This window comes from Balaenoptera borealis (assembly GCF_965194805.1).
Source record: "Balaenoptera borealis genome assembly, chromosome: 12".
Taxonomy (NCBI): Eukaryota; Metazoa; Chordata; class Mammalia; order Artiodactyla; family Balaenopteridae; genus Balaenoptera; species Balaenoptera borealis.
In genome coordinates, this window is record NC_138869.1 from 6,440,234 (window position 1) to 6,465,429 (window position 25,196).

Genomic DNA, 25,196 nt, shown 5'->3' on the forward strand with positions numbered 1-25,196 from the left:
GCCTAGAGCCCGTGCTCTGCAGCAAGAGAAGCCACTGCAATGAGAGAAGCCCTCGCACCGCAATGAAGAGTAGCCCCCGCTCACCGCAACTAGAGAAAGCCCGCCTGCAGCAACGAAGACCCAACACAGCCAAAAATAAATTAATTAATTAATTTAAAAAATAATATTAAAAAAAAAAAAAAAAAAAGCTGCCTAGATGGGTCTAACATGGAACCAGCTAATCCTCTAGGGCCCTCCGAGCATAGAAAGTTCTGTCAGTTTTACTTTTTATTTTTAAAAATTATTTATTTATTTGGCTGCGCTGGGTCTTAGTTGCTGCACGTGGGATCTAGTTCCCCCGACCAGGGATCAAACCCGGGCTCCCTGCATTGGGAGCGCGGAGTCTTAGCCACTGGACCACCAGGGAAGTCCCAGTTCTGTCAGTTTTAAAAAGAACATGTTCACGGGTGTAAGAATTCTTCCTGGCACCCTGTGCTTTCTGGAAGGGCCCTAGGGAGGGTTCCAGACTGCCAAAGGTGGCTCTGAGCCATTGTGCTCAGGCCAGAGGGTGACTCTGTTTGTTCCTGAGAAGAAACAGGGAGAAAATAGAGAGAGGGGCACGATGGGCAGAGGGCAGGCTCTCCACGTAGCCCTCGCCCAAGGGAGTCTGCTCAAAGCCCACAGGGGCTTGAGTGGGCTGGTTGGCAGGGAGCAGTGGGACAGGGCATGGCCTGGGAGGGACCTGGGGCAGGGCGGCTCCAGACGCTCATGGGCCCTGGGTTGGAGTATTTGTGGATTTACCCCCATTTCCAGAGGGGCAGGGGAGGCCGCACGCCGCCCTTTTACTAAATAATACATAGCCACTGCGTCAACTATGGAAAATAACAACAGAGCACAGCAAGGAAAAGAGAGCAACCCACCTTCCCAGCTCCCTGGGGATTTGCCGGTGTTGATGTCTGAGGCCTCTCTAAATGTGTGCCTGGGACGGGGACCGGGCCTACGTGTGTTGTGGTTGCACAAAAGTACATTCTGTTCTGTGGCCCACGTTCCCCGCTCACTTAACACGTCTCCGTGTTTTTAGGTCGTCAAACATTCCTCTGCGTCACCCTTTGGAAGCGGCCCGGAACCCTGGGCCCACTCCCCGCTGCCCGCATCGGGGTCAGGCCTGGTGTGTCTCTCCCCATCCTTGGCTGCTGGGCTGTCCCGTCAATGAGGTCTCTGTGCAGGCGGCGGATGTGTCTCTAGGACCCATTCCTGGGATTTCTCGGTCAAGGGGAGGGATGTTTACACGGCTCTGGGTACACACGGATGCAGACCCAGGGGGCTGGACCAGTGCTCTTAGGGCAGTGACGGGGGTGCCTGGCCATCCCCAGGGCTCCCGAAGTTTCCGTCTGGGGCAGAGCCTGGGCACCCCTTCTCCTGAGCCCCCAGCCAGCCCCAGACAGAGCGCCTGTCCGGGGCGGGCTCACCCCTCGCCGCTGCCCCGTGTGTCGCTGTCCTCCTTCCCCTCTGGGGCTCCGAAAGCGGGGACACAGAGGAGGTAGGAGGTGGCCAGGCCGCCCTGAGGTCTCGTCCCATCATCCCCGAGGCCGAGGCTGCTGTCTCACGTCACCCGCCGGGTGCCCCGCTCTGGGCTGCCTCAGACAAGGAGCCTGGGGCCTCCTCCTGCCTTGGAGACTCCGGTGCGGCTCCCGGGAGCGGACGGACGGACGCACGGGGGGCGCCTCGTAAACCACACCGACCTGAGGAGCTGCCCTGCTGGCTCTCCTCCCCCGCCCCTAGCTGTCTTGCCCAGGCCCCCAGCGCCTGCCTCTGAGAAAGCCACAGGGGCCCTGCCCACCCACCCGGCCTTCCTGTCCTGGCTCTGGGCCCCAGACAGCCCTGCCTGCAGGCACAGTGAGTGACTGTCCCCGGGCTGGCCTCCACGCCCCTCCGTCCTGCCAGGCTGCCCTGCCCAGGAGCTCAGCCCGAGTCTGGAAAAGTCTCCGCTGCGGGGGGAGGGGGTGTCTCTGCCCAGGGCCCCCCCTTCCGGACAGAGGTGTGGAGAGAGAGCTAGGGCGGCGGGCAGCGGCCCTGGGGTGAGACCTGGGGCGGGGGGCACCAAATCCCCCTCTGGGCCTCATCTGCACCACGAGGAGGTTTGTCTAGAGAAGGGATACTTAGGGGGTGGTGGTGGGGTGTCTCAGGCCACTTGGGACAAGGATTTGCTCATCCCCCCCTCCACGCAGCCCCCGCCTTGTGCCCAGCTCTCTGAGACCATCATCCTCACTCATGTCACCCTAACAAGGAGCCCACTTTACAGATGAGGAAACTGAGGCATCATCAGAGCACAGGGAGAAACACTGCGAGTAAGATGCACGGCTGCCCATGGAGGGCGGGGCGCACCCCGGCTGGGTCTCTCCGACCGCGTGTGTGAGCCAATGGGGGGCAAGGGCGGGGCTCCCCTCGGACACAGTGACTCAGCCCAGACCTCGGCTCAGCGGGGGCAGCGTGCAGGGGGTCAGCCAGGGCGGGGTCTGAGTGTGTTCAAGGGGAGGGTCCCGGAGCGGGGCAGGGAGGGGCACAGGGGGGCCTGGCTTGGCGAGGGAGCCTCCCGGGCTGCCCCGACCTGCCGAGAAGCACCCCCGAGACCCCAGCACCCAGCATCCCAGCTTCTTCTGTGACCCCGAAGCTCCCTCCAGGAGTCTCTTCTTGAGGCAGAGCACCGGCCGAGGGGGCAGGGCCACCGGCCGGGGCACGTCCAGCCTCTCCGGCTGCTGGGAGTAGGGCTGAGGTCTTGCCACTCGGCCAGGAGCCTGGCCGGGCCTGTGGCCAGGGCCCTCGGGTGCCGTGTCTGGGAGCCACATCCTGTCACTCTTGGACCTGGTTCGCTGATGGGCAGGGAGCGCAGATGCCTCAGTCCAGCCCAGCCGGGAGGGGGTCCGACCAGGCTGGAACTCTCTTCAGATGCCAACATGATCTTATTTTACCCTCAAGCCTGCCTGGGGAGCTGGAGTTTTGTATCCCCATTTTACAGACGAGCAAACCGAGGCTCAGAGGGACTGAGACCTGCCCGAGGACTCCCAGCTGGCAAGCCGCCACACCAGGTCCTGACCTGGGTCCCCTGCCCTCTGCTCCAGAGTCCCCACTGTCCACAGTCATCCAGGCAGCTGACCCCCAACCAGGACGCCCTGACCCTACTCACCCTGAGGGTGAGGGATGTGCTCAGGCACACGTTTCCTGAGAGCACCCCTTCCTTGGGGGGGCATCCCTCAGATATCCAGAAAACAAGCCAATTCACCCCAAAACCAGCAACCTACAGACTTGACACATTTAATTTTTAAATAGCTAATGCACTCTCATAGTTCATAAGTACAACAAAAAAGATATCAAGTGGAAAGTCCCCCTCCCAAAGGTACCACGTCCACCAAGGTCCCCCTGTCCCCCAGGGAGTCCCACCACGAGCTTCTTGTGCCTTGCCACAGAAATTCCTCATGCAGACACAAGCAGACGCGGACACACGCAGCTGGAGGAGTCGTGCACATGGACCATGGACACACGGCCCTGGATTTGTCCTAATGCCCAGTCCCGGAGCTCGCCCCTCAGGCTGGGGCACGGCGGCCAAGTCTGACCGAAGTCTGAGCCAGAGGAAGGATGGGGCCCCAGCTCCACGGCCCCTCCGGGGGCAGGGTGAAGGGCAGCCGTCCTCTGTGGCAGGGCGAGGTTGGGGTACCCTGCCTGAGCAGAGCCCCTGACCTCGAATGCTGGCAAGGGCACGGTGGACTCCGCCCAGCTGCCTCCCCTTCCAGGTCTGACTTGGGGCCCACCGGACGGCATCCCAACCACAAGCACGCTTTCGGATCCATGCTGACCTCACACGGTCGGACAAATACGCCAACAAGGCACCTCTTACCTTACATCTGAAACTCTCACAACACTGTAAATCAACTCTATTTCAATTAAAAAAACAAGACACCTCTGAACCATCACACGCGCACATGCTTGCACAGCACACGTGCACACACGACTGTAGGCACGTATGCGCGTGCAGGCCCTCCTGCGGGCGGCTGGAAGCACCCCCCCGGCCTCGGGCCTGGTCTCGGGGTCACACGCAAGCAAGAGTCGGGCTGGGGTGTGCCCCAGGCCCTGCACTCAACAACCACGGTCAAGGAAAATCCGCCAAGGTCTTTCCATGCAAACCGGGTGTGTTAATTCCCTTTAGTTGAATGAAAGTTAAAAACAACACGGAATATTTCCAGAACCCCCTGGAGCGCGGGGCTTCTGGGGAAACTTCAAGGGGAAACCGAGGCTGGGGCGCTCGAGAACAATGAGGCCGCTGTGCTGAGCGCCGGGCACCACCTGGCTTCTGCCCTCGCAGACGCCCTATTATCTATTCAGGAGTTTTGTTTTGTTTTGTTTTGGTTTGGCAGTGGTCTTCACAGGCCTCACGGGGTCCCTGCTCAGCCTCCTGCATGCTGGCACTGTGGCCGTGCCGTCCACGTGGCCCCGTTGCCGCTCTGCGGCACCATCTCTCTCAGGGTTTACCGAAAAGCGCTGCAGGCCGTGCACCGGGGGACGGCGCCAACCCCTTCCAGGCCTACCGGGATGTGGGCCTGGTCCGACGCGGGCGCAGACGGAACGTTTGTCCCAGCAGATTGTCTCCCATGTGGTTCCTGCGGCCACGCAGCTGTGGCCTCTCTCACACGCCCTGCACTTCCATGACCCCACCGCTGGAGGTCCCCTGAGGGGCTGGCGTCTCCTGGACGCCCTGCAGAGGAGCAAGCTGGGTGCAGAGCGGGGAAGGGGCTCATCCCCCGTCTCAGCAAGTGAGGGCTCCTGGGTGCCCTCTTTGATCGCAGGGCGTGGGGACTGGGGAGTGGGTGGGGCAGGAGGGAAGGGACGGGAGCTGGGTTTGCACAGCTGCTGGGGGACCTCAGCCTGCAGCAGCAGGAGGCCGACCCCAGCTCTGTGGGGGGACGCTTTCTCGAGGGCTGCAGAGGGGCCTGGGGGCGGAGCCTTGGGGACCACCAGCCCCTGGGTCCATGGTTGTGGTGGTCCCTGGGTACAGGGGGAGCCCTAACCCACCCCCTCTGTTCACGAGGCGGAGAACTCAGCCTGGAGGCCACGGGCGGGGGCGTCTGTTTCAGGGGCAGCAAGATGCCATCACAGCATGCGCTGTACCCCACGCGTCTGGCCTCTGCTCAGGACGCAGACTGTTCTTACAGATGGCCGAGCCCGGGCGGAAGGCCTTGGGTGCCCTCGGCCCACGGGGTGGCTGGCGGCTACAGCAGCGGGATGTACCCTTGGCCAGCTGGGCGGGGCTGAGCCCCGGGGTGCAGGGCAGAGTGGGTGGACGGAGGAGCAGCGTCCTCACTGGGGCATGAGAGTGGGGGGCGTCCCAGCCTCTGACCTGCCCCCCCAATCTAGAGGCACACCAAGCTGGTGCTCCCCGGCCCCTCCCTGCCCCCCAACAGGCACCTCCCTGCACCGGGGGGCCCATCTTGGTGGTGGCACTGCCACCCACCCAGACCTCCGAGCCAGACGCCTGGGCATGGTGGTCTGCATGCCTTTGATGTCTTCCTCTCCCCGCCGCCCCCCGGCCTCAGGCCGACCTGCAGCATGCACCCCTGTCACTCTGCTTCGTCAGGTGCCTGGGCCCCCCCATCAGACACCTCCAGGTTTTCCCATCATCCCGTGGCGGCGCTGGATAAAAAGGAAGAGAGAAAATAAACTTCAGGCTGAAGGCAACAGCACGGGGCATCCTTCACTCACTGACACTGCAGCTGCCCCATGCCAGAGGGCCCAGCTCAGGGGCCACCCCCTCCGTGCCCCCCCGCCAGGGGCTCCACCCTCAGGCGGTATAGGGATACCTGTGGCGCAGCAACTGTCCCCGGGTGCCGCTCCAGGCGTGGGCACCCAGCGGCAGGCCCGGCGGACGCAGGCAGGCGGCAGTCTGGTGGGAAAGCTGGGATTGAAAGGACAAAGGCGGGCAGTGGACAGAAGCCAGGCATGTGGGCACAGGAGGAAGCAAGGGGGTGGGGAGGCGGAGGGGGCGGGGAACGGAGACCCCGCAACCTGATGTCAGAGGGACAGACGTGGCCCTAGGGCTGTCCCCAAGGCCGACTCTGCGCCCTGGCTTTCCACTGGGCCACCCCAGGGAGAGCCCTGCCTCCTCCGGTACCATGTCCCTCTGGACCTGGGGCTCCTGAGCCGGGACACCTGTCCAAGGGCTAATGCGAGGCCAAGGGCGTGTGGGGGGAACAAGGACAGGATGCAGGCAGGGCTGCTGGAGGGTGGGGCCTGCCCCCGGACTCTGGGGTTGGGAGGCTCCTGAGGCCAGGAGGGAGGGGCACCGAAGGGCTGCGCCCAGGACCCAGCCCCTGCCCGGGGGTCTGGAGCTGAGCCCTGCTCTGCCTCCAGGGTGCTCTGTAAACTGGGAAGTGCGGTGGACAAACGTGAGGGTGCTGTTTCCTACAGCTGCAGAGTCCCGGACATCACTGGCTCCCGCCCTGGCTGAGGGGCTGCTCCCGCCTGAGCACCCACGTGCTGTCTGCGGTCCCCTCAGGGGCCGGGAATGGCCCATTTTACAGATGGGGACGTGGGGCCCGCGGCCGGCAGCAGGGCACGCCTGCCCCCAAGGGGGAGGCTCGGCACGGCCAGGAAGGGGGTCCCCTCCGGAGGTGCTGGTGAAAAGGATGTGAGGTCGCTCTGAAAAAGGTGATGAGTTTTCTTGGGTAACACACAGTGCCCCAGGCAGCTTTTAAAAAATTTTTAGTATATACCACTGGGAAAAGAGGGAAGACGAAATAACAAGAAAAGAGATTCTTGTTTATAGGTCCCCGTTGGCTAAGAAAGAGGGAGATAGGCGAGCCTGGGTGCGGGGTGGGAGGGCCAGCCAGAGCCCTCGCGTTCGGGGCCCCGCGGGCTTACCCAACACACGCAGCCACAGAGCCCCTGCAACTCGGGTCAGTGACTCCGGCTCTGCTCCGGGGCCAGGGCCCAGCCACCCAGCCGAGGGCCTGCCTCCCTGGCGCCTGGCTGTGGGCGTCCGCCCAGCGCTGAGTTGAGGCTGCCAGCTCGGCATGCTGCCCTCTAACTCCACGCATACCCCGTGCTCCGTCTCCAGCCTCAGTTTACTGCCCCCTCCCCAGTAAACACACATTTGAACCCCCTCCGAAACGCACAGTGCGGTGGTTCAGGTGGAGCTGACCCCGTCCGCCCAGCTCCAGGGCTGGCGAATCAGCACACGGCCTTCTCGGGCCATGGACGTGGTCTCAGGAATGACCACGAACCCCAGGGCTGACCAGCAGGAGGTGAGGGGTCCTGGGGGGACCAGAGCCCCCACGTGGGAACACATCCCAGGCCGAAGGCAAGCAGGAGATGGCAACAAGAGCGCTGGAGCCCCCAGACCCAGCCACGCCGAAGCCTGAGCCCTGGGCCATCCACCAACAGTGACCATTAAAATCCCTTCTGCCTTGAGTTTCTGTCCCTTGCAACCCGGAGACTTCTGGTTGATACACTCCCTCCGCCCCAGCCTGGTTTCCTTCCCCTTCCCAGGCCTGTGTTTCTAAAGTCCCAGCCTGTCCCCAAGTCTATCCCTGTGCAATGAGAGTCCAGGGGAGGAAGGTGACGAGGATATTTATAAGTTACAGACCCACCATGTGGGTCACTGAATCCTTATGGCCACCCTGCAAAGTTTGAACTATTGGCCCCATCATACTGAAAAGAAACCTGAGGTTCAGAGAGATTAAGTCATCTGCCTCAAGTCACACAGCCACTGGGCAGCAGATAAGGGGTTCCATCTGAGTAGCTACTGAGGCAGGGGGAGGTAACGGGAAAAGGCCCTGATCACCCCGATACCCCAGCCCCCACTTCTGCTCGGCCCAGTCGGTTTCGGGGAGCTCGTCCAAGGTACCAAAATCACTCAGCAACCCCGGAGATGGTCAGGGCCTGAAGCCCGACCACGGATGAGGGATCTGAGGGACGCCAGGGCGCCTGCGGCCATGCCCCCTGGACTAGGTAGGGCCGGAATTGATAACAGAGCGAATGTGAGAAGACACTTGTGTTATCTTGGCCTGGTGAGGCCTTCGAGAGCCGGGCTGAGGATTCCAGCGAGAGCCGCACTGATTAAAAATGTATCGCTTCCCTTATTAACCATTCCAAACAGATGCCGGGACCAGCCTGACGAGGAATGAAATTAGCCACACCTGATCGCCGCCCGAGGAGCCTGGGGGCTGCTCCGATGGGACCCTCGCACGGGGACTCCTCCGGGGTCATGCGCTCCCGGGGACAGGGAGCAGGGGGCAGGGGGCATCTCGGGCTCCTGGAGCCCTCAGGTCCCCAGCTCGTCCCCAGGAAATCGGATAAACTGGAGGGAAGGCCAGGGCCCCCCGATGGGTCTGTCCAGTGAGCCTGGCCCCGAGGTGCGGGTGGGCCGGGCCCCGAGCCGGCACCACGCGCGGGCTGGCTTGGACCCTGCCGCCCGCAGCCTCGCCGGCCTCCTTCCGGCTGCCCTGCAACCTGTGACAAGTCCATGTGTCAGAAGCCGAGCCACTGAACGGTCAACGTGCAGGACAAACTCATCAAGAACACGCGCTTCCTTTAACCTTTCAGTTTTAGTCGGCTGGGTTCATTTTAGTCTTCAAAATGGCACTTGAAGGAACGGCCAGTCTGTGTCTGTCCCAGCTCCTGCTGCTGGGTGGGGGAGGGACGTGGGGGCCGAGGGCGGGAGAGCCAGCTGCCCGCACTACCGCTGTGCTGGCGGCACTGGCCAGCAGGGCAGTCCCGCAGGTCCAGGGAGCAGGCCGCCCGGCCGAGGGCAGCTCGGGGTGGGGGGCAGGGAGCCTGGGGCCCAGCTCCGCCAGGGGCTCTGGGAGCATGGACCAGACCCTGCTCCAAGGTCTCAAAACTGGGTGCCAGGGACCGACCAGGCCCCAGCTGGCAGCTAAAGGGAGGAGGCTGGTCCCAGTGCCCTGGTGGGGTTCAGCCTTGGGGAGAAGGCTTGTGACCACACAGGCCTCCCACGGAGGGACTGAGACAGGGTGTGGGGTGGTCGCGGCCTTCCTGTCCCACAGTCACCAAGGGTCCAGCTCATCAGACCCAACACCTGCCCCAGGCCTCTTTTTTCCAATTAAACTTTTAATTTTGAGATAACTGTAGATTCACCTATAGTTGTTAAAAATAATACAGAGAGATCCTATCTATACTTTACCCTGTTTCCCCCACCGTCCTGCAAAACTACAGGACAACATCACCAGCACAATGCTGACGGTACCAGCCACCATCTTGGACAGATTTCCTGTTTGATGCCTGCTCGTGTGTCTCTGGTAGCGGCGGGAAGGCTTAGTTCCACGTGGTTCTACGTGCATGTTCACGTCAAGACGCAAAGACCCCTCGTCCAACCCCCCCTCCCCCGATAGCTGCAACCTGTGCTACCCTTTCTCTGGTCTAAAATGAAGTTCATGAATCACATGATCTATCTACACACATATTTTAAAACAAAAATCAACAGAATGCCCTAGTTGTAACAATACAGAGAGAAAAAGAGGAAAGCAGTTTATGATGAGGTGACCTGCGTATTAGCGGTGGGCACGCAGGGAGGCAGTCAGTTGCCCGCCCCTCTGGGTGACAGCGGCTACACACCCAGGCGGGTACAGGGGTTTTCTCGCCACTCGGGTGCCACGAGGGACGCTGCCCTTGGTGCCGTGATGCTCTCAGTGGTGACAGCTCTTGGCAGAGCTCTGAACATATCAGAGTCTGATCTTCCCCTGACTGTGAGGAGAGCAGCCGCATTCCTGGAAAGGTCAATGTACGTGACAATCACGCGGAATGTGTTTAGCGGTTTAGGTGTCACGTGGAGTGAGGTGCAGGTTCAGATAACCATGCGCGGATTTTCACTTTCGTGAGGATCTGGGGAGACGTTCGCAGGTCTCGGCTGTGCAGGCCTGCCCCCTACACCGTAGGGAACCAGACCCCTCTCCTTGCATGCACCCCGAATGCCGCCCACGTGCCCGGCGGCCCCTGCTGAAAGCGCCTAGCACACTCTCTAACCCCACACTGGCAACTCCACCTGTGTCCGTATCCTCTGGGCAGGAGTCGCTGCCCCCCAGGATGCAGCCCATGCCCAGCGCTGAACAGAAGCTAATAAATGTGCCAACAGAACGGATCTGGAATGACAGCCAGCGCAGGACAAACAGGCTGCTGGGAGGCCTGGTGTGATCTTATCCTCGGATGCCCCAGGACCAGACCCGCCCACCTCCGCTCTCCTGCCGCGGCTTTGCTTCCTTCATGGAGACCACTCTGCCAGCCACCGGTCAGGGCTTCCCGCTAGAAGGAGAACATCACCTCCTTCAGGGGCTTGCTGGTTACCATGTCCCCCCAGGGGGCCCTCAAATCCAGAACTGCAAAGCAGCGATTGGAAACTCTTTGTGTAAGTGGCTGGGTGGTTGAGGCACTTCAACAATAAAGTATTTACATTGACGCACAGAACTTCCCCAGAAGGACCCCAAGAAACTGGACACAGTGGCGGCCTCTGGGCAGAGGGACAGGGGAGGGAGGCGCCTTTGCACTGTGTACAGACATTTTTGTACCGTGTGGATGAATTATCTCTCAATTATATGAATAAACAAAGAACAGCCAAAAAAGATGGAAACAGGTATTATTGGTGTGATTAAAAACTTCTGAGCACCTACTGTGTGCCAGGTACCCTCAAGGACCCAACTCCTTGGGCTACTTATATCCTGGAGGACTGGATTCTGGGTGGGGAGACCAGAGCCTCACACCCACGCCCCCCCCCAACCCTCCCCTAGGACAGAAACTTGGACAAAGGCAGTGGAGGCATCAGCCAGCAGGTGTCCAGCAGACCCAGCCCTCCCCAGACAATGTCAGGGGTCCTCGGGGCTGAGTGGTCCATCAGAGAAGGAGGCTGAACTTTACCACTCACACCTGCCTTTATTCAAGAAAGGGTAAATCAAAACCACAGTTAGGTGCTACTTCACACCCTGAGGACTGCTATCACAAAAACAAACAAACAAAAAACACAAAACAAAATAGCAAGTGTGAGCGAAGATGTGGAGAAACTGGAATCCTTGTGCAATGGTGGTGGGAATGTAACATAGTGCAGCTGCTGTGGAAAACAGTATGGAGGTTCCTCAAAAAGTTAAACATAGAATCACCATATGATCCAGCAATTCTTCTGGGTATATACATAAAAGAATTGAAAGCAGGGTCTCAAAGATATATTTGCACACCGATGTTCAATTATTCACAGTAGCCAAAAGGTGGAAGCAACACAGGTGCCCACAGACAGACGAATGGATCAACAAAGTGTGGTCTATACACACAATGGAATATTATTCAGCCTTAAAAGGAAGGAAATCCTGAGCCAGGCTGCAACATGGATTAACCTTGAAAACATGATGCTAAGCGAAATAAGCCAATCACAAAAACACAAATACGACGTGATTCCACTTATGAGAGTTCCTAGAGCAGTCAAATCCATAGAGACAGAAAGTAGGATGGTGGGTGCCCGGGGCCTGGGGTAGGGGAAGGGGAGCTCGTGTTTAGTGGGGACTGAGCTTCAGTTTGGGAAGAAGAGAAAGTTCTGGAGATGATGGTGGTGATGGCTGCACAACAGTGTGAATGTACTTAATGCCACCAAACTGCACGCTTAAAAACGGCTAAACTGGTAAATTTCATGTTATGCGTATTTTACCACGATTTTAAAAAGAAGGTTATTGGTGTCTTGCCAGGCCAGGGCCTACAAGGACGCCAGGAAACAAAGGCAGGGCCTCGCCTGGGAAGCTCCCAGTCGGTGGGGGAGATGGAGAGGCAGGTGGCTGGGGACAACAGAGGGGCCTGCACTGTGGCAAAGGGGAGGACCGGTGACGGGGAACTCGGCGAGGAGACAACTTGCCTGGGGAGCCGAGAGAGAGGCGTGATCGGATCTCGAGGTCTGAGGTGAGGGGGAGAAAGGCCCCTCCCGGCAGAGGGACCAGCAAGGGCTCTCCCGAAAGGGCAGGCAGGACGGGCGTGGGGTGGGCTTCTGGGGCCGTATTTGTCGTGTGTCCCCGCTTGAGACTGTCAGCTGCAGGCGGCAGGGCCTGGCCCGGCACACAGACTAGGTGCTTGACAACCACTGTGGAGTGAGTGAATGAATGAGCTGGTGGATGACACCCCCGCCCCCCCCGGGGACCACAAGTGATACACAGGACGGGCTGTGTGTGAAAGAGCCAGAACGGCTGACACTCAGTTTCTGCTTCTGGTAGGCCCTGGCCCCTCTCCCCTCAGCCTCCTGTGTGAGTCCGCATAACAGAACCATCAAAAGCTGACCCTGCCGCTCTCGTTCCAGATGAGGTCACAGGCCCAGAGAGGGCAAGAGGCTGGCCCAGGGTCACACAGCAAGGCAGGGGCAGAGCTGGAGCGCAGCATCCTTCCCCTGCTCTGTGAGCTCCAGGGAGGGCCAGGGCCTCAGAGACCAAGGGGCAGGGGTGAGTGGAGGGAGAGAGAGAGAACAAGAGCCAGTGAGCAGGTAGGGGGGGAGGGAGGAGCAGACACAGGCTTTGCGGAAAGCAGCAGGCCTCAAGGTGAGCCTGGTGGGCACTTAGCACCCGGCAACAATGCCTCCTAGGTCCCTGCAGGTGGAGACAAAACCAATTTCATCCGCAGGCCCCAGATGCTGGGCTCCCTGCCGCTGCCAGACAAGGCACCCTCAGCGCCCTGGACGAGGGCCGGAGCCGTGGCCACGTTCTAGTTCCAGGCGGAGCGCGCATGGGGGGAGGGGCAGAACCCCGTGGCTGGAGGTCAGGAACCTGATCAGGGACAAGGCACCAGGGGCCGTGTCTGTCACCCGGCTGTGCCTGGCCGCCCTCCGGCCCTGCTGTCTGCTCACCTTCTGTGTACCTGCGTCTTCCCTCAAGGGCGGACAGAATGGGGCTGCTGAAGAGTGAGGTCTGGGGAGGAAGGACAGACCCCACAGGAGATGGTGCAGGAAAGCGCTTTGCCAAGGGCGGGCGGCAAGGACGAGCCCCACCCCGGTCCTGGCTCGGTAGTGTCCCTCAGGGCGAGCTGGGGGGTCCCTGTCCACACCGCTGGGCACCTGCCAGGCCAGACCGGAACTGAGTGTGAAGGTCAGCCTCACGGCGGAGAGGGGACGGGTCCCTCTCACCCGGGCCACAGAGCTGCCTGGCAGGCCACGAGCCGGGGCCTCCTGGGGACCACCCTGGCTCCCGGGCCGGCCCTGAGCAGACCTGCAGGCAGCAGCTGCCCACGGCCCGAGGCGGTGCGGAGGGCAGAGGGCCTGGGATGAGGGCGCTGCTGCTCTCCGGGACACGTGTGCCCCGCTGCGGGCACAGGAAAAGGACGGCTGAGAGCCCCGCCCGGTCTCCCTACCCCCAACCTCCTTCTACAGTCCAGCGATGGAACTGCGGCCGCCACCTCTGAGCAGAACCCTCCGTGGCTGCCCACGGCCCCTGCCTGCAGGGGGAGCCCCTCCGCCTCCTGTCCTGGTCCCGCCCACACCTCCGGGCTCTCCTCTCACCTCCTTCTTGCTCACTCTCGGGGGTGCGGGGCTGGAGCCAGACGCGATCACTGAGTAAAAGCCTGCGGTACATCACAGAGCACTAGAGCCGGGCTCTGGGGCTGCCCTGTCCGCGCGCAAGCCCAGCTCTACCCCTCACTGGGGCAAGTTATTCAGTGACTCAGTTGCAATGTCTGTACAAAGGGGATAACAAACAGCCCCTCTTCCCAGGGTCTCTGTGAAGGTCAAATGAGCTCGCGCCTGCAGAATGCTTGCAACCTGAGGCCTGAGGTTTGCATACCCGGAGCGCCCTCCCCTCCGTGACCACCTGGCAACCTCCCTTCACCCTCCACGCCTGCCGTGGGTTGCGGGAACCCTCCCCACCTCTGGGTCACCGTCCTGTTCCGGCCCTTGGCACTCATATACTGACACCGTCTGTTCATGGCCTGCAGGCTGCCAGAAGGCAGAAACTATTTCTTACTGGGCTCTGTACCCCCTTGCTTAGGGCAATGCCTGGCACAAGATCCATCATTCATTCAATCAACAAAGATTTACTGAGCAACTACTATATGCCCAGTGCTTTTCTAGGCGCTGGAGATGCAGCAGCTAACACACTGTCAACCTCTCTGCCCTGGTGCAGCTGACACTCTAGTGGCCAAGACGGACCAACCAACCCCCAAGTAGGGACACAGCGGCGGGCCAGACGGAGACAGTGCTGGGCAGGGAAGGGGCGGGGGAATGTCAGGGTGGGATCCGCCATCTAGATTTGGTGGCTCCAGGCAGAGTGAATGAATGAATGAGCAAATGAATGAATGAATTATAAATGAGCACCTCACTTCAGCCCCCTCCCCGCCAGCAGCTCTGAGAGTCTCACACACTCACTGCAAACTCCCTGCAGCCCGACTCCCTGCATTCCAGTAGCAGGAAGTGATGTGCCCGTGTTAGGCGTAGTTTCGGTTGGGAGGGGGCTGACATTAATTAAGACCCCATTAATTAAGCTGTCAGTACAGTAATGGCCTTGGTTGTTAGCAAATTTGATTAAGGAACTGATTCTTGGAGGCCTCATGATTTCCCCATCTCATTAATAAATCTTCTCCTGCTCCCACTGTCATCCTTTCTCTCGTTCACTTGGCCACCTCCATCAGTGCCTGAGCTCCCAGATGGGGACCCGCCTCCTCTCAGTGCCTACGGAGTCTAGATTCCAAAGCTCTCTTGGGAGCCCAAAGGGTGGAGGGGAAGAGACTGGAGGACAGGGAGGCGGGAAGGGATGGGGCGGGTAGCTGGCAGGGCTCCTTCTGGAGCATGTCTGTCTAGCCCTGGTGTGCAGCATATTGAGGGAGGGATGTACCGCCAAGTGCATGGCAGGAAGCAGCCATGAGACCTCAGTCAAGTTGCTACCCCTTTCGGAGCCTCAGTTTCCTCCTCTGTAAAATGGGATCATTAACACCCCACTTTATGGCAGTGGTGAGAACCAATGAGGCAAGTGGCGTGAGAAGCCTCGAAGCCCAGTAGTTCAGCTCTGATCGTGGCTACGGTGGTCCTGGGCTGGTGTCTCCAGCTGTCCTGAAAGTTAAGCGTCTGGAGACACTCAACTCCCCAGCCCTCCCCACGTTGAAAGCCCGGGGAACAACAAGGTTTGAGCTGCAGGTGCGGGATAGCCCTGGTTCTGGTCCCCAAATCTTTCTATAAAGCAGTGTGACCCCTCCTCTTCAGCCACCCCCTCCCCAGTCTCTCTGCAATCTCTGGTGCCTGTGGGTTTGGTGGCAGCACGTGGGGGGACGGCCTGGGGGTTGTGCTGCCAGACTGTGGGAGCCTGAAAGCCAGGGCAGCATGGAGAGACCCACAGGAGGGAGGCAGGGAGCCCAGAGTGCCCGATGGGCTGCCCTTCCCACAGCCCAGCCCCTTTCCCAGGCGAGCGGGTGAGACAGGCTTGATCTGTGGGTCCTTCCAGGGGCCAGGTGTTAAAATGCAGGTTCCTGGGCTCCCGGCAGACCGAATGAGTCTGTACTGGTATCCAGGAGGGGTACTGAAATCAGTATGGTAGCTGTGTCCTCAGCACAATCACAATCGGATAGGATTGGGCAGTGATGCCAAGGGAAATGGTTGCATCTGTGAACATCAGCCACAGCTGTGCAGCAAAATCACGCGGAGGACTAAAACGATCCTGAGGCTTGGGCCCTCCCCGGACCCATAAACTGGAATCTCTGGGGATGGGACTGAGGCATGGGAGTTTTTAAAAATTCTCCATTGCTTCTAGCGCAGAGCCTGGGCTGAGACCCCCACCCTCAGGCCAAGACACTCCAAGTTTCCTGGGGAGGTTTGCTGAGCCTCAGTTTCCCCATCTCTAGAATGGGATTCTTAGTGTCTGCCCAGCCAAGGCTGCTGTGCGAATTCCATCACTGAGACCAGGAGCTGGGCCTAGTGCAGGCAACGTCCGACATCACATTTCACCCTGAGGACACCCCCTCTCCCCCAGGGTTTAACAGTCCCTGAGAGTTGAGAATTTCTCTGACATCAGGCTCCTGGGCCCAGGCAAAGGTGTGGCAGAAAAAAGACGGCTGCCTCGGACCTATTCCCAGCAACAGCAGAAGTTCCATGCTGGGAAAGAATTTACTATTTGTTTCCCAGAAAAGCCGGGGCCTTGTCACAGGGAGGGAGAACTCTGGTGTGTTCTGCTCACGTCAACAAACCAACCCGTGGGCTTTTCCACTTAAAAAGCAAATGAACATCACAGCAAACCACAGACCCAGGCCACCTTCATCACCCCAGGGGCTCCCGCCCGGCCCGACTGACACAGTGGCAGGAGCAATGTTTCCTTTCCTTCACGCTCCGTTAGCGAGAGAGCTGTCTGTCCCCTGATGGAGGGGGATGGGTGCTGTTTCACTAGGGGCTCCAGGGGCCCTTGTCATGGTATAGGGGCGTTCAAGGCCTTGGAGTGCCCCCCAGATGTCCCCCTACATAATGTTCCAGGCCTCACCTTTCTAGTCCGGGGGACTGAGCCCAGCCTAAGGGTCCAGCTCTGCCCTCTGATCTTACAAGGTCTGAGGTCACTGAACAGCCCCAAGAGGCCTGGCCTGCGTAAGGTACCTAGCGCAGGAGGAGACGTGGGTCTGTGTCTCAACCCCTATGGCTTCCGGTCCCAGAGGAGGGGTCCTGTGAGGCCAGAGACCAAAGGCTGCTCACCCCAGAACAGAACATCGCAGAGCCCCGGAGAGCTGCGAGGGAAGCTGGCATTCTAATGTGACGCCCCAGGAAGCCTGGCTTAACGAGGCCCAGGCTTGGCTTTCCATAAATACCCAGACCTGTGATGTCACTGCCCCGTGCAGACTTTCACAGCCTCTGCCGCTGGCCTAGCGCCCAGCAGACAGGTGTTTGCCTCTGGCCCACAGAACACCTGGGTGGCACGGAGGGACACTGTTGCTCCCTGCTCACAAGGGCAGGCTGGACCTTCACCTGTCCCTGGAGGGCACAGCACCCTGTGCCCACCCTGACCTTCCTGCCAACCTTCCATCAGCGGTGGCTGAAGTGCCAGTCACGGAAGAGCCAGGCACGAGAAGCTTTTTCCAAATGGACACAGGAGGGCTGTACCAAATGCCACAATGGTAGCAGCAGGTCGGGGGACCCTGTACATAGATTTGGGGTGCTACCCGCCCTCAGAGACAGGGAATTTTACAGCCCAACAGAGTCCTGCTGACTAACAGCCTTTCCCTCATTGTCACCACTGACAAACACCTCCACTGCAGGGGACAAATGCTGGCATCTCTGCCTGGTGGCCAGCTCCCCCTGCAAGCCACCTGCACGGCAACCCACCCCTCCCCGCACAGAGCCCCCGCTCCAGCTCCAAGCTGGGCTGCGGCCCCTCTGGCCTCGAGTTCCAGGCATAAACCTGCCACCTATACTCACAAATAGCGTCTTCTGCACGCCATCCTGTTTGGGGGCAGTTTTCCCTTCTCTCTCCCTCTCCAGTGGTGGAGGCTCAACGTGGTTGGAGGCGCGCAGATGCTCAGGCGAGAAGTGGAAGGGAATAAAATTAAATCGAGGGCGAGTCACATTCCCGGGGGTGGCGGGCTGCTCCACGGAGGCTGGGCCAGGAGCAGGGGGTGGCAGCAGCGGGCTCCGAGGGGCCCAGGTAACGCAGGGCTCACGCCGAGCCTGGCAGCCTGCGAAGACGTGGTCGCCAGGTTGGCGGGGGGGCGTGGGCCTCGCTGCTACCTGAGACCACCTCGGGCTTTTTCCCTCCCGCACATCCGTGGTGGCGGGGCGCTGGGGGGAGGGGAGGGCTGGGGGAGTGTCCGCACCCGCTTTGCTCTCGCAGCATCCGGAGGAGGGACCGGTGCAGAGACTCCCCCGCGCCCCAGGAGCTACGTAGTGCGGCCGCGCTGGACCAATCGCCGAGGCGCTCATCGCCATGGCAACCGCAGCATCAGGAGCGGCCGCCCAGTGGCGCCCTCGCTGCAAAGTCACCCACCAGGCGGAGAGCGCCCGCGCCACGGCCCGGCACTCGGAACCTGGAAATCTGTTGCTAAAATGCATGCGCTGCCCCGGAGCCTACGATGACGCTGCTTCCCAGGGTGGCTTCTCTGCCTTTGCGACGGAGACGTGCGAGGCACGGAGCGCACGGGGTTGGCGCCCTGGAGTCAGGCCGACAGATTCCCAGACTGGCTCTGCCTCTCAAAGGCCCTGAGATCTTGGGCAAGCCGCCTCTCTTCTGGGAGCCTTGATCTATGATACTGTAAAATGGGATCACAGCAGCTATGTCACAGGGTTCCAGGAGGGCTTACCACACACAGCAGCCGCATGGATGCGGAGCTGCTTTCATTCGTGCTGGCCATGTCCTGGGGCTAGCGGAATCTCTGGTCTAGCTGTGGTGCCCGCTCATTCATGTACCCACTCACTCACTCATTCCAAAGGCACTGCTGTGGGACCGGCAACCCAGTGGTGAATAAGGCAAAGTTATCTGCCCTCATTCATTCATTAGAATGCCCCGTTTACATTCTACGGGGGAAATAGGAAGCCAACATGTAGTCAAAGATGTAATTTTGCATAGTAATAAGGATCAGGATAAAAATAAAGCAGAAGGCGGGAGGGAGGGGGAGGGGAGGGAGGGAAGCCCCCTCCCTCACATCAGAGGTGGGGGGGTCAGAGAGGGCACATGTGGGCTAAGACATGTATGATGGAAGATCTAGGGGGGGAACATTCCAGGCAGAGGGAAGATCTAGTGTCAAGGTCCTGAGGCAGAAATGAGCTTAGTGGGTTTGAGTACCATTGAGGACGCCAGTGTGGCTGGAGTGAGTGAGTCACCGGGAGGTGACGATGAGAAGGTCGCCATCCATCCTCCCCTCCCAGATTCACTTTGAACTGATCAGAGAGTCTGTTTCCTCACATGTAAACCAGGAACTCCAAATCTATTTCATATATACATATATATATATATAATGTTTAAGTGCATTATAATCCTAATAACAACCTCAGTGGGATATAAGATTTTACAGAAGAGGAAACTAAAGCCAGAGGTTCAGCAACTGGCCCAGGGTCACACAGCTGGTGGGCGGCACACCAGGGCAGTCTGGCTCCGGAGTCTCGGCTCTTAAGCTCTTGCAAAACTTCCTCATTGGGACAATTACATGAGCAAATGGGTGGGAATGCCCCGGCCCCTTGGCGGCAACTCAGAAGGCCATTCTCTTCTTCCCATTCTCTCTGGGCTTTCAGACCCGCTGAATGTAGGCGAAGGAGGGTTGCTGCATCATCTAGTTTTGTTTTAGTCTTTCCTTTACAGTGGAGGAAACAGAACTCAGAGAAGGCAAGTGACTTGGCTGAAGTTGCACAGCACAGAGTGGCAGGGGTGGGACTGGGAGCCAGTTCTTCTGGCTGTACACCCTCACGTGGAGCAGAAGTAGAGATGAGGGCTGGGCGACGGAGGTGAAGGGCATCAGAACTGCAAGAGGCTTCCTGAATCACACCTTTGAAGGACCCATCTTCCTCCAGCAGGTACTTCACTCCCGGAGAAGAAGGCTGTCAGGAAAGTGGGCTGAACTTGTGGCACAGCCCACCGACCTCTCTCCCCACTGCAGCTGCACAAGATTTTAAGAACAACACAAAAATCACAACAACTATGACCACGAGGCTGGTTTTGTTTCAGCTCCGATGTTTAGTGACTCCTCAGAGGCTCCCCACTCAGAGGGGGCTCACCTCCATGCATGGCAGAGCCAAGACTCAAACCCCCCCATCTCTGTGGCTCCCAGGCCTGGGCCCTAGCATCTCTCCTCAGGACCTCCTCAGAGTGGGGATTATTTTATCACATCCATTTTCCACCGGCAGGGCCGGCTCCAGTGTCCCTTTCCTGGGTCTCCACTTTCGGAACCCTGGAGCCTCCCTGGGGGTCATGATATCACCTGCACTCCCACTGCTTTTTGACACTTCCTCCTCACAAACTTACATGTGTGTTTCTTACATGTTAGCCTGTTATTTCAAAATAAGGCAAATGGAGAAGACCCCGGAGTTCAGACGCAAATGCCAAGACTGTAGGTGTTTACAAGGCACGTGGGTAGGTGCTAGATTTCTGAAGGTGGGTTTCTAGCACAGGATCAGGTACAAGGGAGTCTCCAAAAATTGTCGAGCTGAGATTAGAGACCCACAGGCTTGTCCTTTCGGTTAGTGACAAAGGTCACTCAGCAAGGGGGCGTGCCCACACGTGCAGGCGTGTGTGTGGGCTTTGCCTGCATCACACCAAGCCTGCACCATCACCATCGGAGGGTGGGTTTGTCAGCACACTTTGCAGATGTGAAGGCTGAGGTCAGGAGTGGGTCCAAGGGCACACAGTGAGGAAGTGGCGCCGCAGGACTTTAGTACTGAGCGGTTGGTGGGGCTCTCCCAACCGTAACCAGATGCCTGGGGTGGGGAGCATGGGGCAGCCGGCCTTTCCAAAGGCAGGTTCACCCACCCACCCCCTCCTGCAGGCCTGGGACTGGGGCACATCGGAACTGGCGTTGGGACAGGTCCTCACCCCAGCAGTCACCTACTCCCTGGGTCACTCCGGAAATGCCGGCATTCACCCCCTGCCCCCCACCTGGTCACTGTGGACCCCTGGAAGCAACCCAGACTGGGAGGAGAAAGCAGAGGCCAACGGTGGTAGGGAAACGTTTCACACCCAGGACTTCCCACCTCCACTGGAAAATTCCACCCTGCAGGCGGACAGCGCATTCACACAGAGTGTGCTGCTCCTGCAGCCTGGGGCCACTGTCCCCATCTGTCCCCACCGTGCAAGGAGCACAACAGCATGTGACGGAGGAAGGACAGAGAGGGCTGGAGCAGGGAGTCAACAGATCCCCAGGCCACGGGACCTTCCAGGCCACTGCTGGGGGCGGGGGCGGTCCCAGCATCTTCCCATCTACATTCTGACTCTTCAAATCTCAGAATCACAAATCCTTCAAGGCCTGGAATTCTTTTTTCATTCTTGCTTAAGCTTTACAGTTTAAAGGAACAATCTTAAATTCATAAATAACATGAAAATCTCTTCTCCTTAAACAAAACAAGGTCCCCTTGACCACTCCCCCAAATCTCACTGCCCTAGCCCACCTCTGCAGAGGTACCCACTGTCATCTGTCAGGATGTACCCTCCAGAACGTTTCCTATGCACTTAGCTACATACACATGCCCGTAGAAAGTATCAAGTACTATGCAGACCCTAAAAAGTGGTATCATATAAAGTTACGAAATTAAAAAGTCAATACACCAAAAGGCATAAAGATGCAGACAGTGAGCTCTCGGTATGCCCCACCCACTATGAGAGTTGGAACACAGTGGGTCTGATGGCAGCCATGGCCATCTCTGCTCCATCCCCACACCAGCCCTCTTCCTCACACACCCACAGTGAACTCACTCCCATAGCAAATCTCTCCGTGCAGTTTTCCTAGGGGGCTAGGTACCCACAAACAGCAGGAACACTCGTGCATGCTTCTAGACTTTACATAAACGGAATCACGCCACGCGTCATTTTCCATGAAGCTCTTTCGCCCTCAGCATACACTCAGGACACTGAATCCTGGAATCCCTAATCCACAGGTTATCCTGTGCAGTTGCCAAATCCCAGGCGTGGACTCAGCTCTTGCAGCTGGGGGGGGGGGTCCCACAGGCTGTGAACAGCCCTCGCACCCCTGCCCCCGCCCCACCACGTTCAGGGAGCTGAGGAAGGGAGGAAGCGGCCACAGCAATGATCTCTGGAAACGTGGGCGGGCTTCTGGGGGCTGGGCACACCCCGTCTGCTGTGCACCAGTTACTACCCCGTGTCCTGTGCCCTGTCCTGGGGGAGAAGGGGTCCCTGACACGTGGCTGAAACGCAACGGCTGCTGCTTCTTGGAGCCATTCTGGAGCCCCAGCTGACGGAGAGCTGGAAACCACCTGGCTGGCTTCGGTCTCTGCGCTCCCGCTGCCGTGCCAGGCTTGCCAAGGACACCCGGTCCAAGGAGCCCGCCCGGGAGAAGCGAGGGGGCCGGGGCCCCGCAGATGCTCCCGCAGATGCTCTGGCGGCACTTGGGATGTGCTGGCGGGAGGGGGGGGCGTGGAGGCCAGCGCTGCAGGGTGTGCCGGCTTCTGGGGGCTGGGACTCGACTTGGCGTCCGATCACCCAGAGGGCGAGAGCAAGCGGGGGCAGCGGGTCCCGGGAGCCTCCACTCGGGGGCCTGTGCGCCGCTTCCCGCGGGAGGCAGGCCGGGCGGGAAGGTGCAGGTGGGGCATCGCCGGCCGGCCCAAGGCCTGCGTGGGCGGCAGGGCAGGAGGACCAGCCCAGACGCGGAGCCAGAGGTGACGGGTCCGAGCGTGCGCGGGGTGGTGGGCCCCTCCCTCTGCCAGCAGGGCCGGTGCCCCCTCTCGGCAGGCAGGCAGTGCAGCCCGGCGGTCAAGACCAGAAGCCACCTCTGCCACCAGCGGTGGGACTTGGGGCAGGCAACCCAAGCTCAGCCGCTTCCGAAAGCCTCAGCTAGTCGGGGTGCTGGGCTGCTGGGCGGCTCGCAGAACTGCAGCCGGCTGGGCCTGGAGTCGGGGGACCCGGGCTAAGGCCTGCGCACACCCCCCTCGCCTGCCGCCAGGTGGAAGTGAGAGCGGGCGGTGGCCCCCGCAGCCCAGCGGCTTGCACAGACCCCACAGCGGCTCCCACTTCTCACCCTGTTTGTATTATTTGATTAATAGTCTCCTCTAAGTCTAAAATAATTTTCATTTAAAAGCAAAACTTCCAGTCACCATTACAAATCGTGTACCTGACAGGCTGGTTAGACCACCGAGAAATATTCAAATAAATATGGTTATGAAAGAAAAGCTGCCCACCTGAGACCCTCCCTTGGCCCCGGGGTGTCTGGGCGCCCCAGCCTGGGAAACCCCATGCTGAGGCCGGGGAGGCGGGCAGGTGGGCACAGGGCAGGTGGCGGGGTCGGCCCTGCTCACGGGCTGGGTCAGGGTAGACCGGGGACCTGCTCGTGGTCACTGCTGCGCTGGTAACTGCTCCTTTCCTTTCCAGAAGGCCCACCTACCCTTCTGTGTGTGTGCCTGTGTGTGTGAGGGTGTGTCTGTCTGTCTGTCTTTGGTGATTTGCACTGCTCCCTGGGACAGGGCTGAGGCCTCTGAGGTCCGTATGAAGGGGGCAGCACCCCCCGTGCCACCTGACAGCATCCCTAGGGGCTGGGCTCCTCCCAGGTCCTCCTGGGAATCTAGGAGCCGAGCCGGGCTGTGTGTGTGCTTGACCGCCAGGAGGGCAGCACTGCAGCTCCGCCCCCAGCCCCGGGGCCAGGAGCGTTCCCTGATCACAGAGCAGCACTAATTCTCTGCCCACTTGCTGCTTCATCCATAAAACGCTGACCGATGCCGGCCCGTCCAGGCAGTGGGGGTCCAAGGTGAGAAAGAGCCACGTCTCCCTCCTGGAGGAAGGGAATGGGCACATCCTGGGGCTGTGGTGGACCGCCACCCGTCTCCCTGCCCCGAGCCGCCCCTCCTGCGTTCACCCCTGCACCCCCTCGGCGCCTGGGGTTTGGGTGGGGCTGATTCTTCTCCCGGTTCAGGATCGGGCACGGGACTCGAGCTGCGCCCTGAGAGGAAGCCCGACTTCACTGGCGTTGTTGGGAGAGAGAACCTCTGGACTTAAGCTTGAGCTCAGACCTGAGAGATACAAGCTGGTGCTTCACACAGGCGCCTGACAAGGAGCCGGACTGAGAGCGGCAGAGGGACAGCCCTGGGGTCGTCACTGGAGCCTCTGGATCCAGCGACACCTGAAGCTTTGAGGTCATGTGAGCTGATAAGCTCATTTCACCTGGGCCAGTCTGCAGTGGGCCCTCTGTCACTTACGACCCAAAGTCCCAATACCTGTGCCTTTTAACAGTTATAATTCTGAGTGAATAGTGTAATACTGAGTGACTGTTTCCATAGAAGTTACACAGAATACTTTATAAGTGGGAGGGAAGGAGGGGTAAGTTCTTGGGCAAAAGGAAATGGGAAGGAAAAGTGGAAGTTTCCTGAAGGGCAAGATGTGGACGCTGAGCCTCGAAGGATGAGTAGAAACTCGTCAGGCAGACAGTGCGTGGAAAGGCGTTACTTGCAGATGGAACAGCATGTGCAAAGGCGTGGAGGTGAGAAGCAGAGAGTGATGCGCCTCAGCCTTTGAGGGCCTTGGGCGTCGTCTGAGGGGAAAGGGGAGCAAAGAGGGGCGTGTGATTAAGCCTGTGATTAAACAGATCCTTCATGGGGGATGGGTGGGGGGGGGAGATTAGAGGCTGGAGGGCTTCACCTCTGGAGGGAGGAGGAGGGGGAGGCCTGCACACAGCGTGGGGTGGGACGGAGAGAAGGGGTGTTTTGGGGAGAAGTGTGGGTGAGGTATGGGGACTAGGGCGACACCCAGGTTCCTGGCTTGGGCACTGGGTGGCAGGTGGCACCATTTACCTACACTGGGACACGGGAAGAGGTGCACGGTGGAAGAGAGATGACCCTCCTCTTTGGATGTGCTGGGATGCGGTGCCTGGGGGCCAAGGGGAGCGTCCAGGAGGCTCTAAGGGTCTGGCTGGAGGCTCAGCTCCGGGGGAGAGGGGAGGGAAAGTGTGAGGGGTGAGGAGGGGAGGTCGGCCGAGCCCTGGGGATACAGACGTTTAAGGGGAGAAGCAAAGGCCAGCAAAGGAGGTGGAGAGACCCGGTGAGCCCCGGGCCCTCAGATGCAGGCTGTCCCGCAGCTCACTGCCCAGCCCCACCCCCTGCCCGTCCTCCCTGCGGGTCCATCAACCACACTCTCCTGTCACAGAGATGCAGGCCATGTCCCCGTGTCCCCCAGGGCCTGACATAACACAGGAACGACATTTCTTAGCAAAAAAGAGCCCAAAGTAAGCTCTAAGCTTCATGCACACCATGGCACTATTTACAACAATAAACAAACTAAAACCCCAAACAAATAGGAAGGTGAACGCCCAATACTGAAGCTGCTAAAAACACATGATTCCTGCCTGGCACGGGGCATCAGCCAGCCTTCAAAAGGGATGTTGACAAACAATGACATTAACGATTGTTAGTTTAAAAAAAAAAAAAAAAAAAAGTAGGTTCTCAAAGCGTGTATTCCGTACAAACCTAAGAATGTGACCGAGATACAACCAGAAAAACACCACATCGACAGCTGGCCCTCGAGTGGGGGTCACTGATCGACTTTATTTCCCTTTTCATTTTCATATGTTCTACAACATACTTAACTATGATATGG

General features: G+C 59.3%; 1 protein-coding gene across 9 annotated transcripts in view; it reads right to left on the bottom strand.

The window, feature by feature from the left end:
• IQSEC1 (IQ motif and Sec7 domain ArfGEF 1) overlaps positions 1 to 25,196 on the bottom strand; it is a 333,736-nt gene that overhangs the window by 139,726 nt on the left and 168,814 nt on the right. The window contains exon 1 of one of the 9 annotated variants that reach the window (XM_082345193.1): positions 17,378 to 17,605. The exons of the other annotated variants lie outside the window; for them this stretch is intronic. Coding sequence (XP_082201319.1) covers positions 17,378 to 17,400 — 23 coding nt within the window. The 5' untranslated portion in view covers positions 17,401 to 17,605. Of the gene's footprint in view, positions 1 to 17,377; positions 17,606 to 25,196 lie in introns of those variants that run through there. 9 annotated transcript variants of the gene reach the window in all.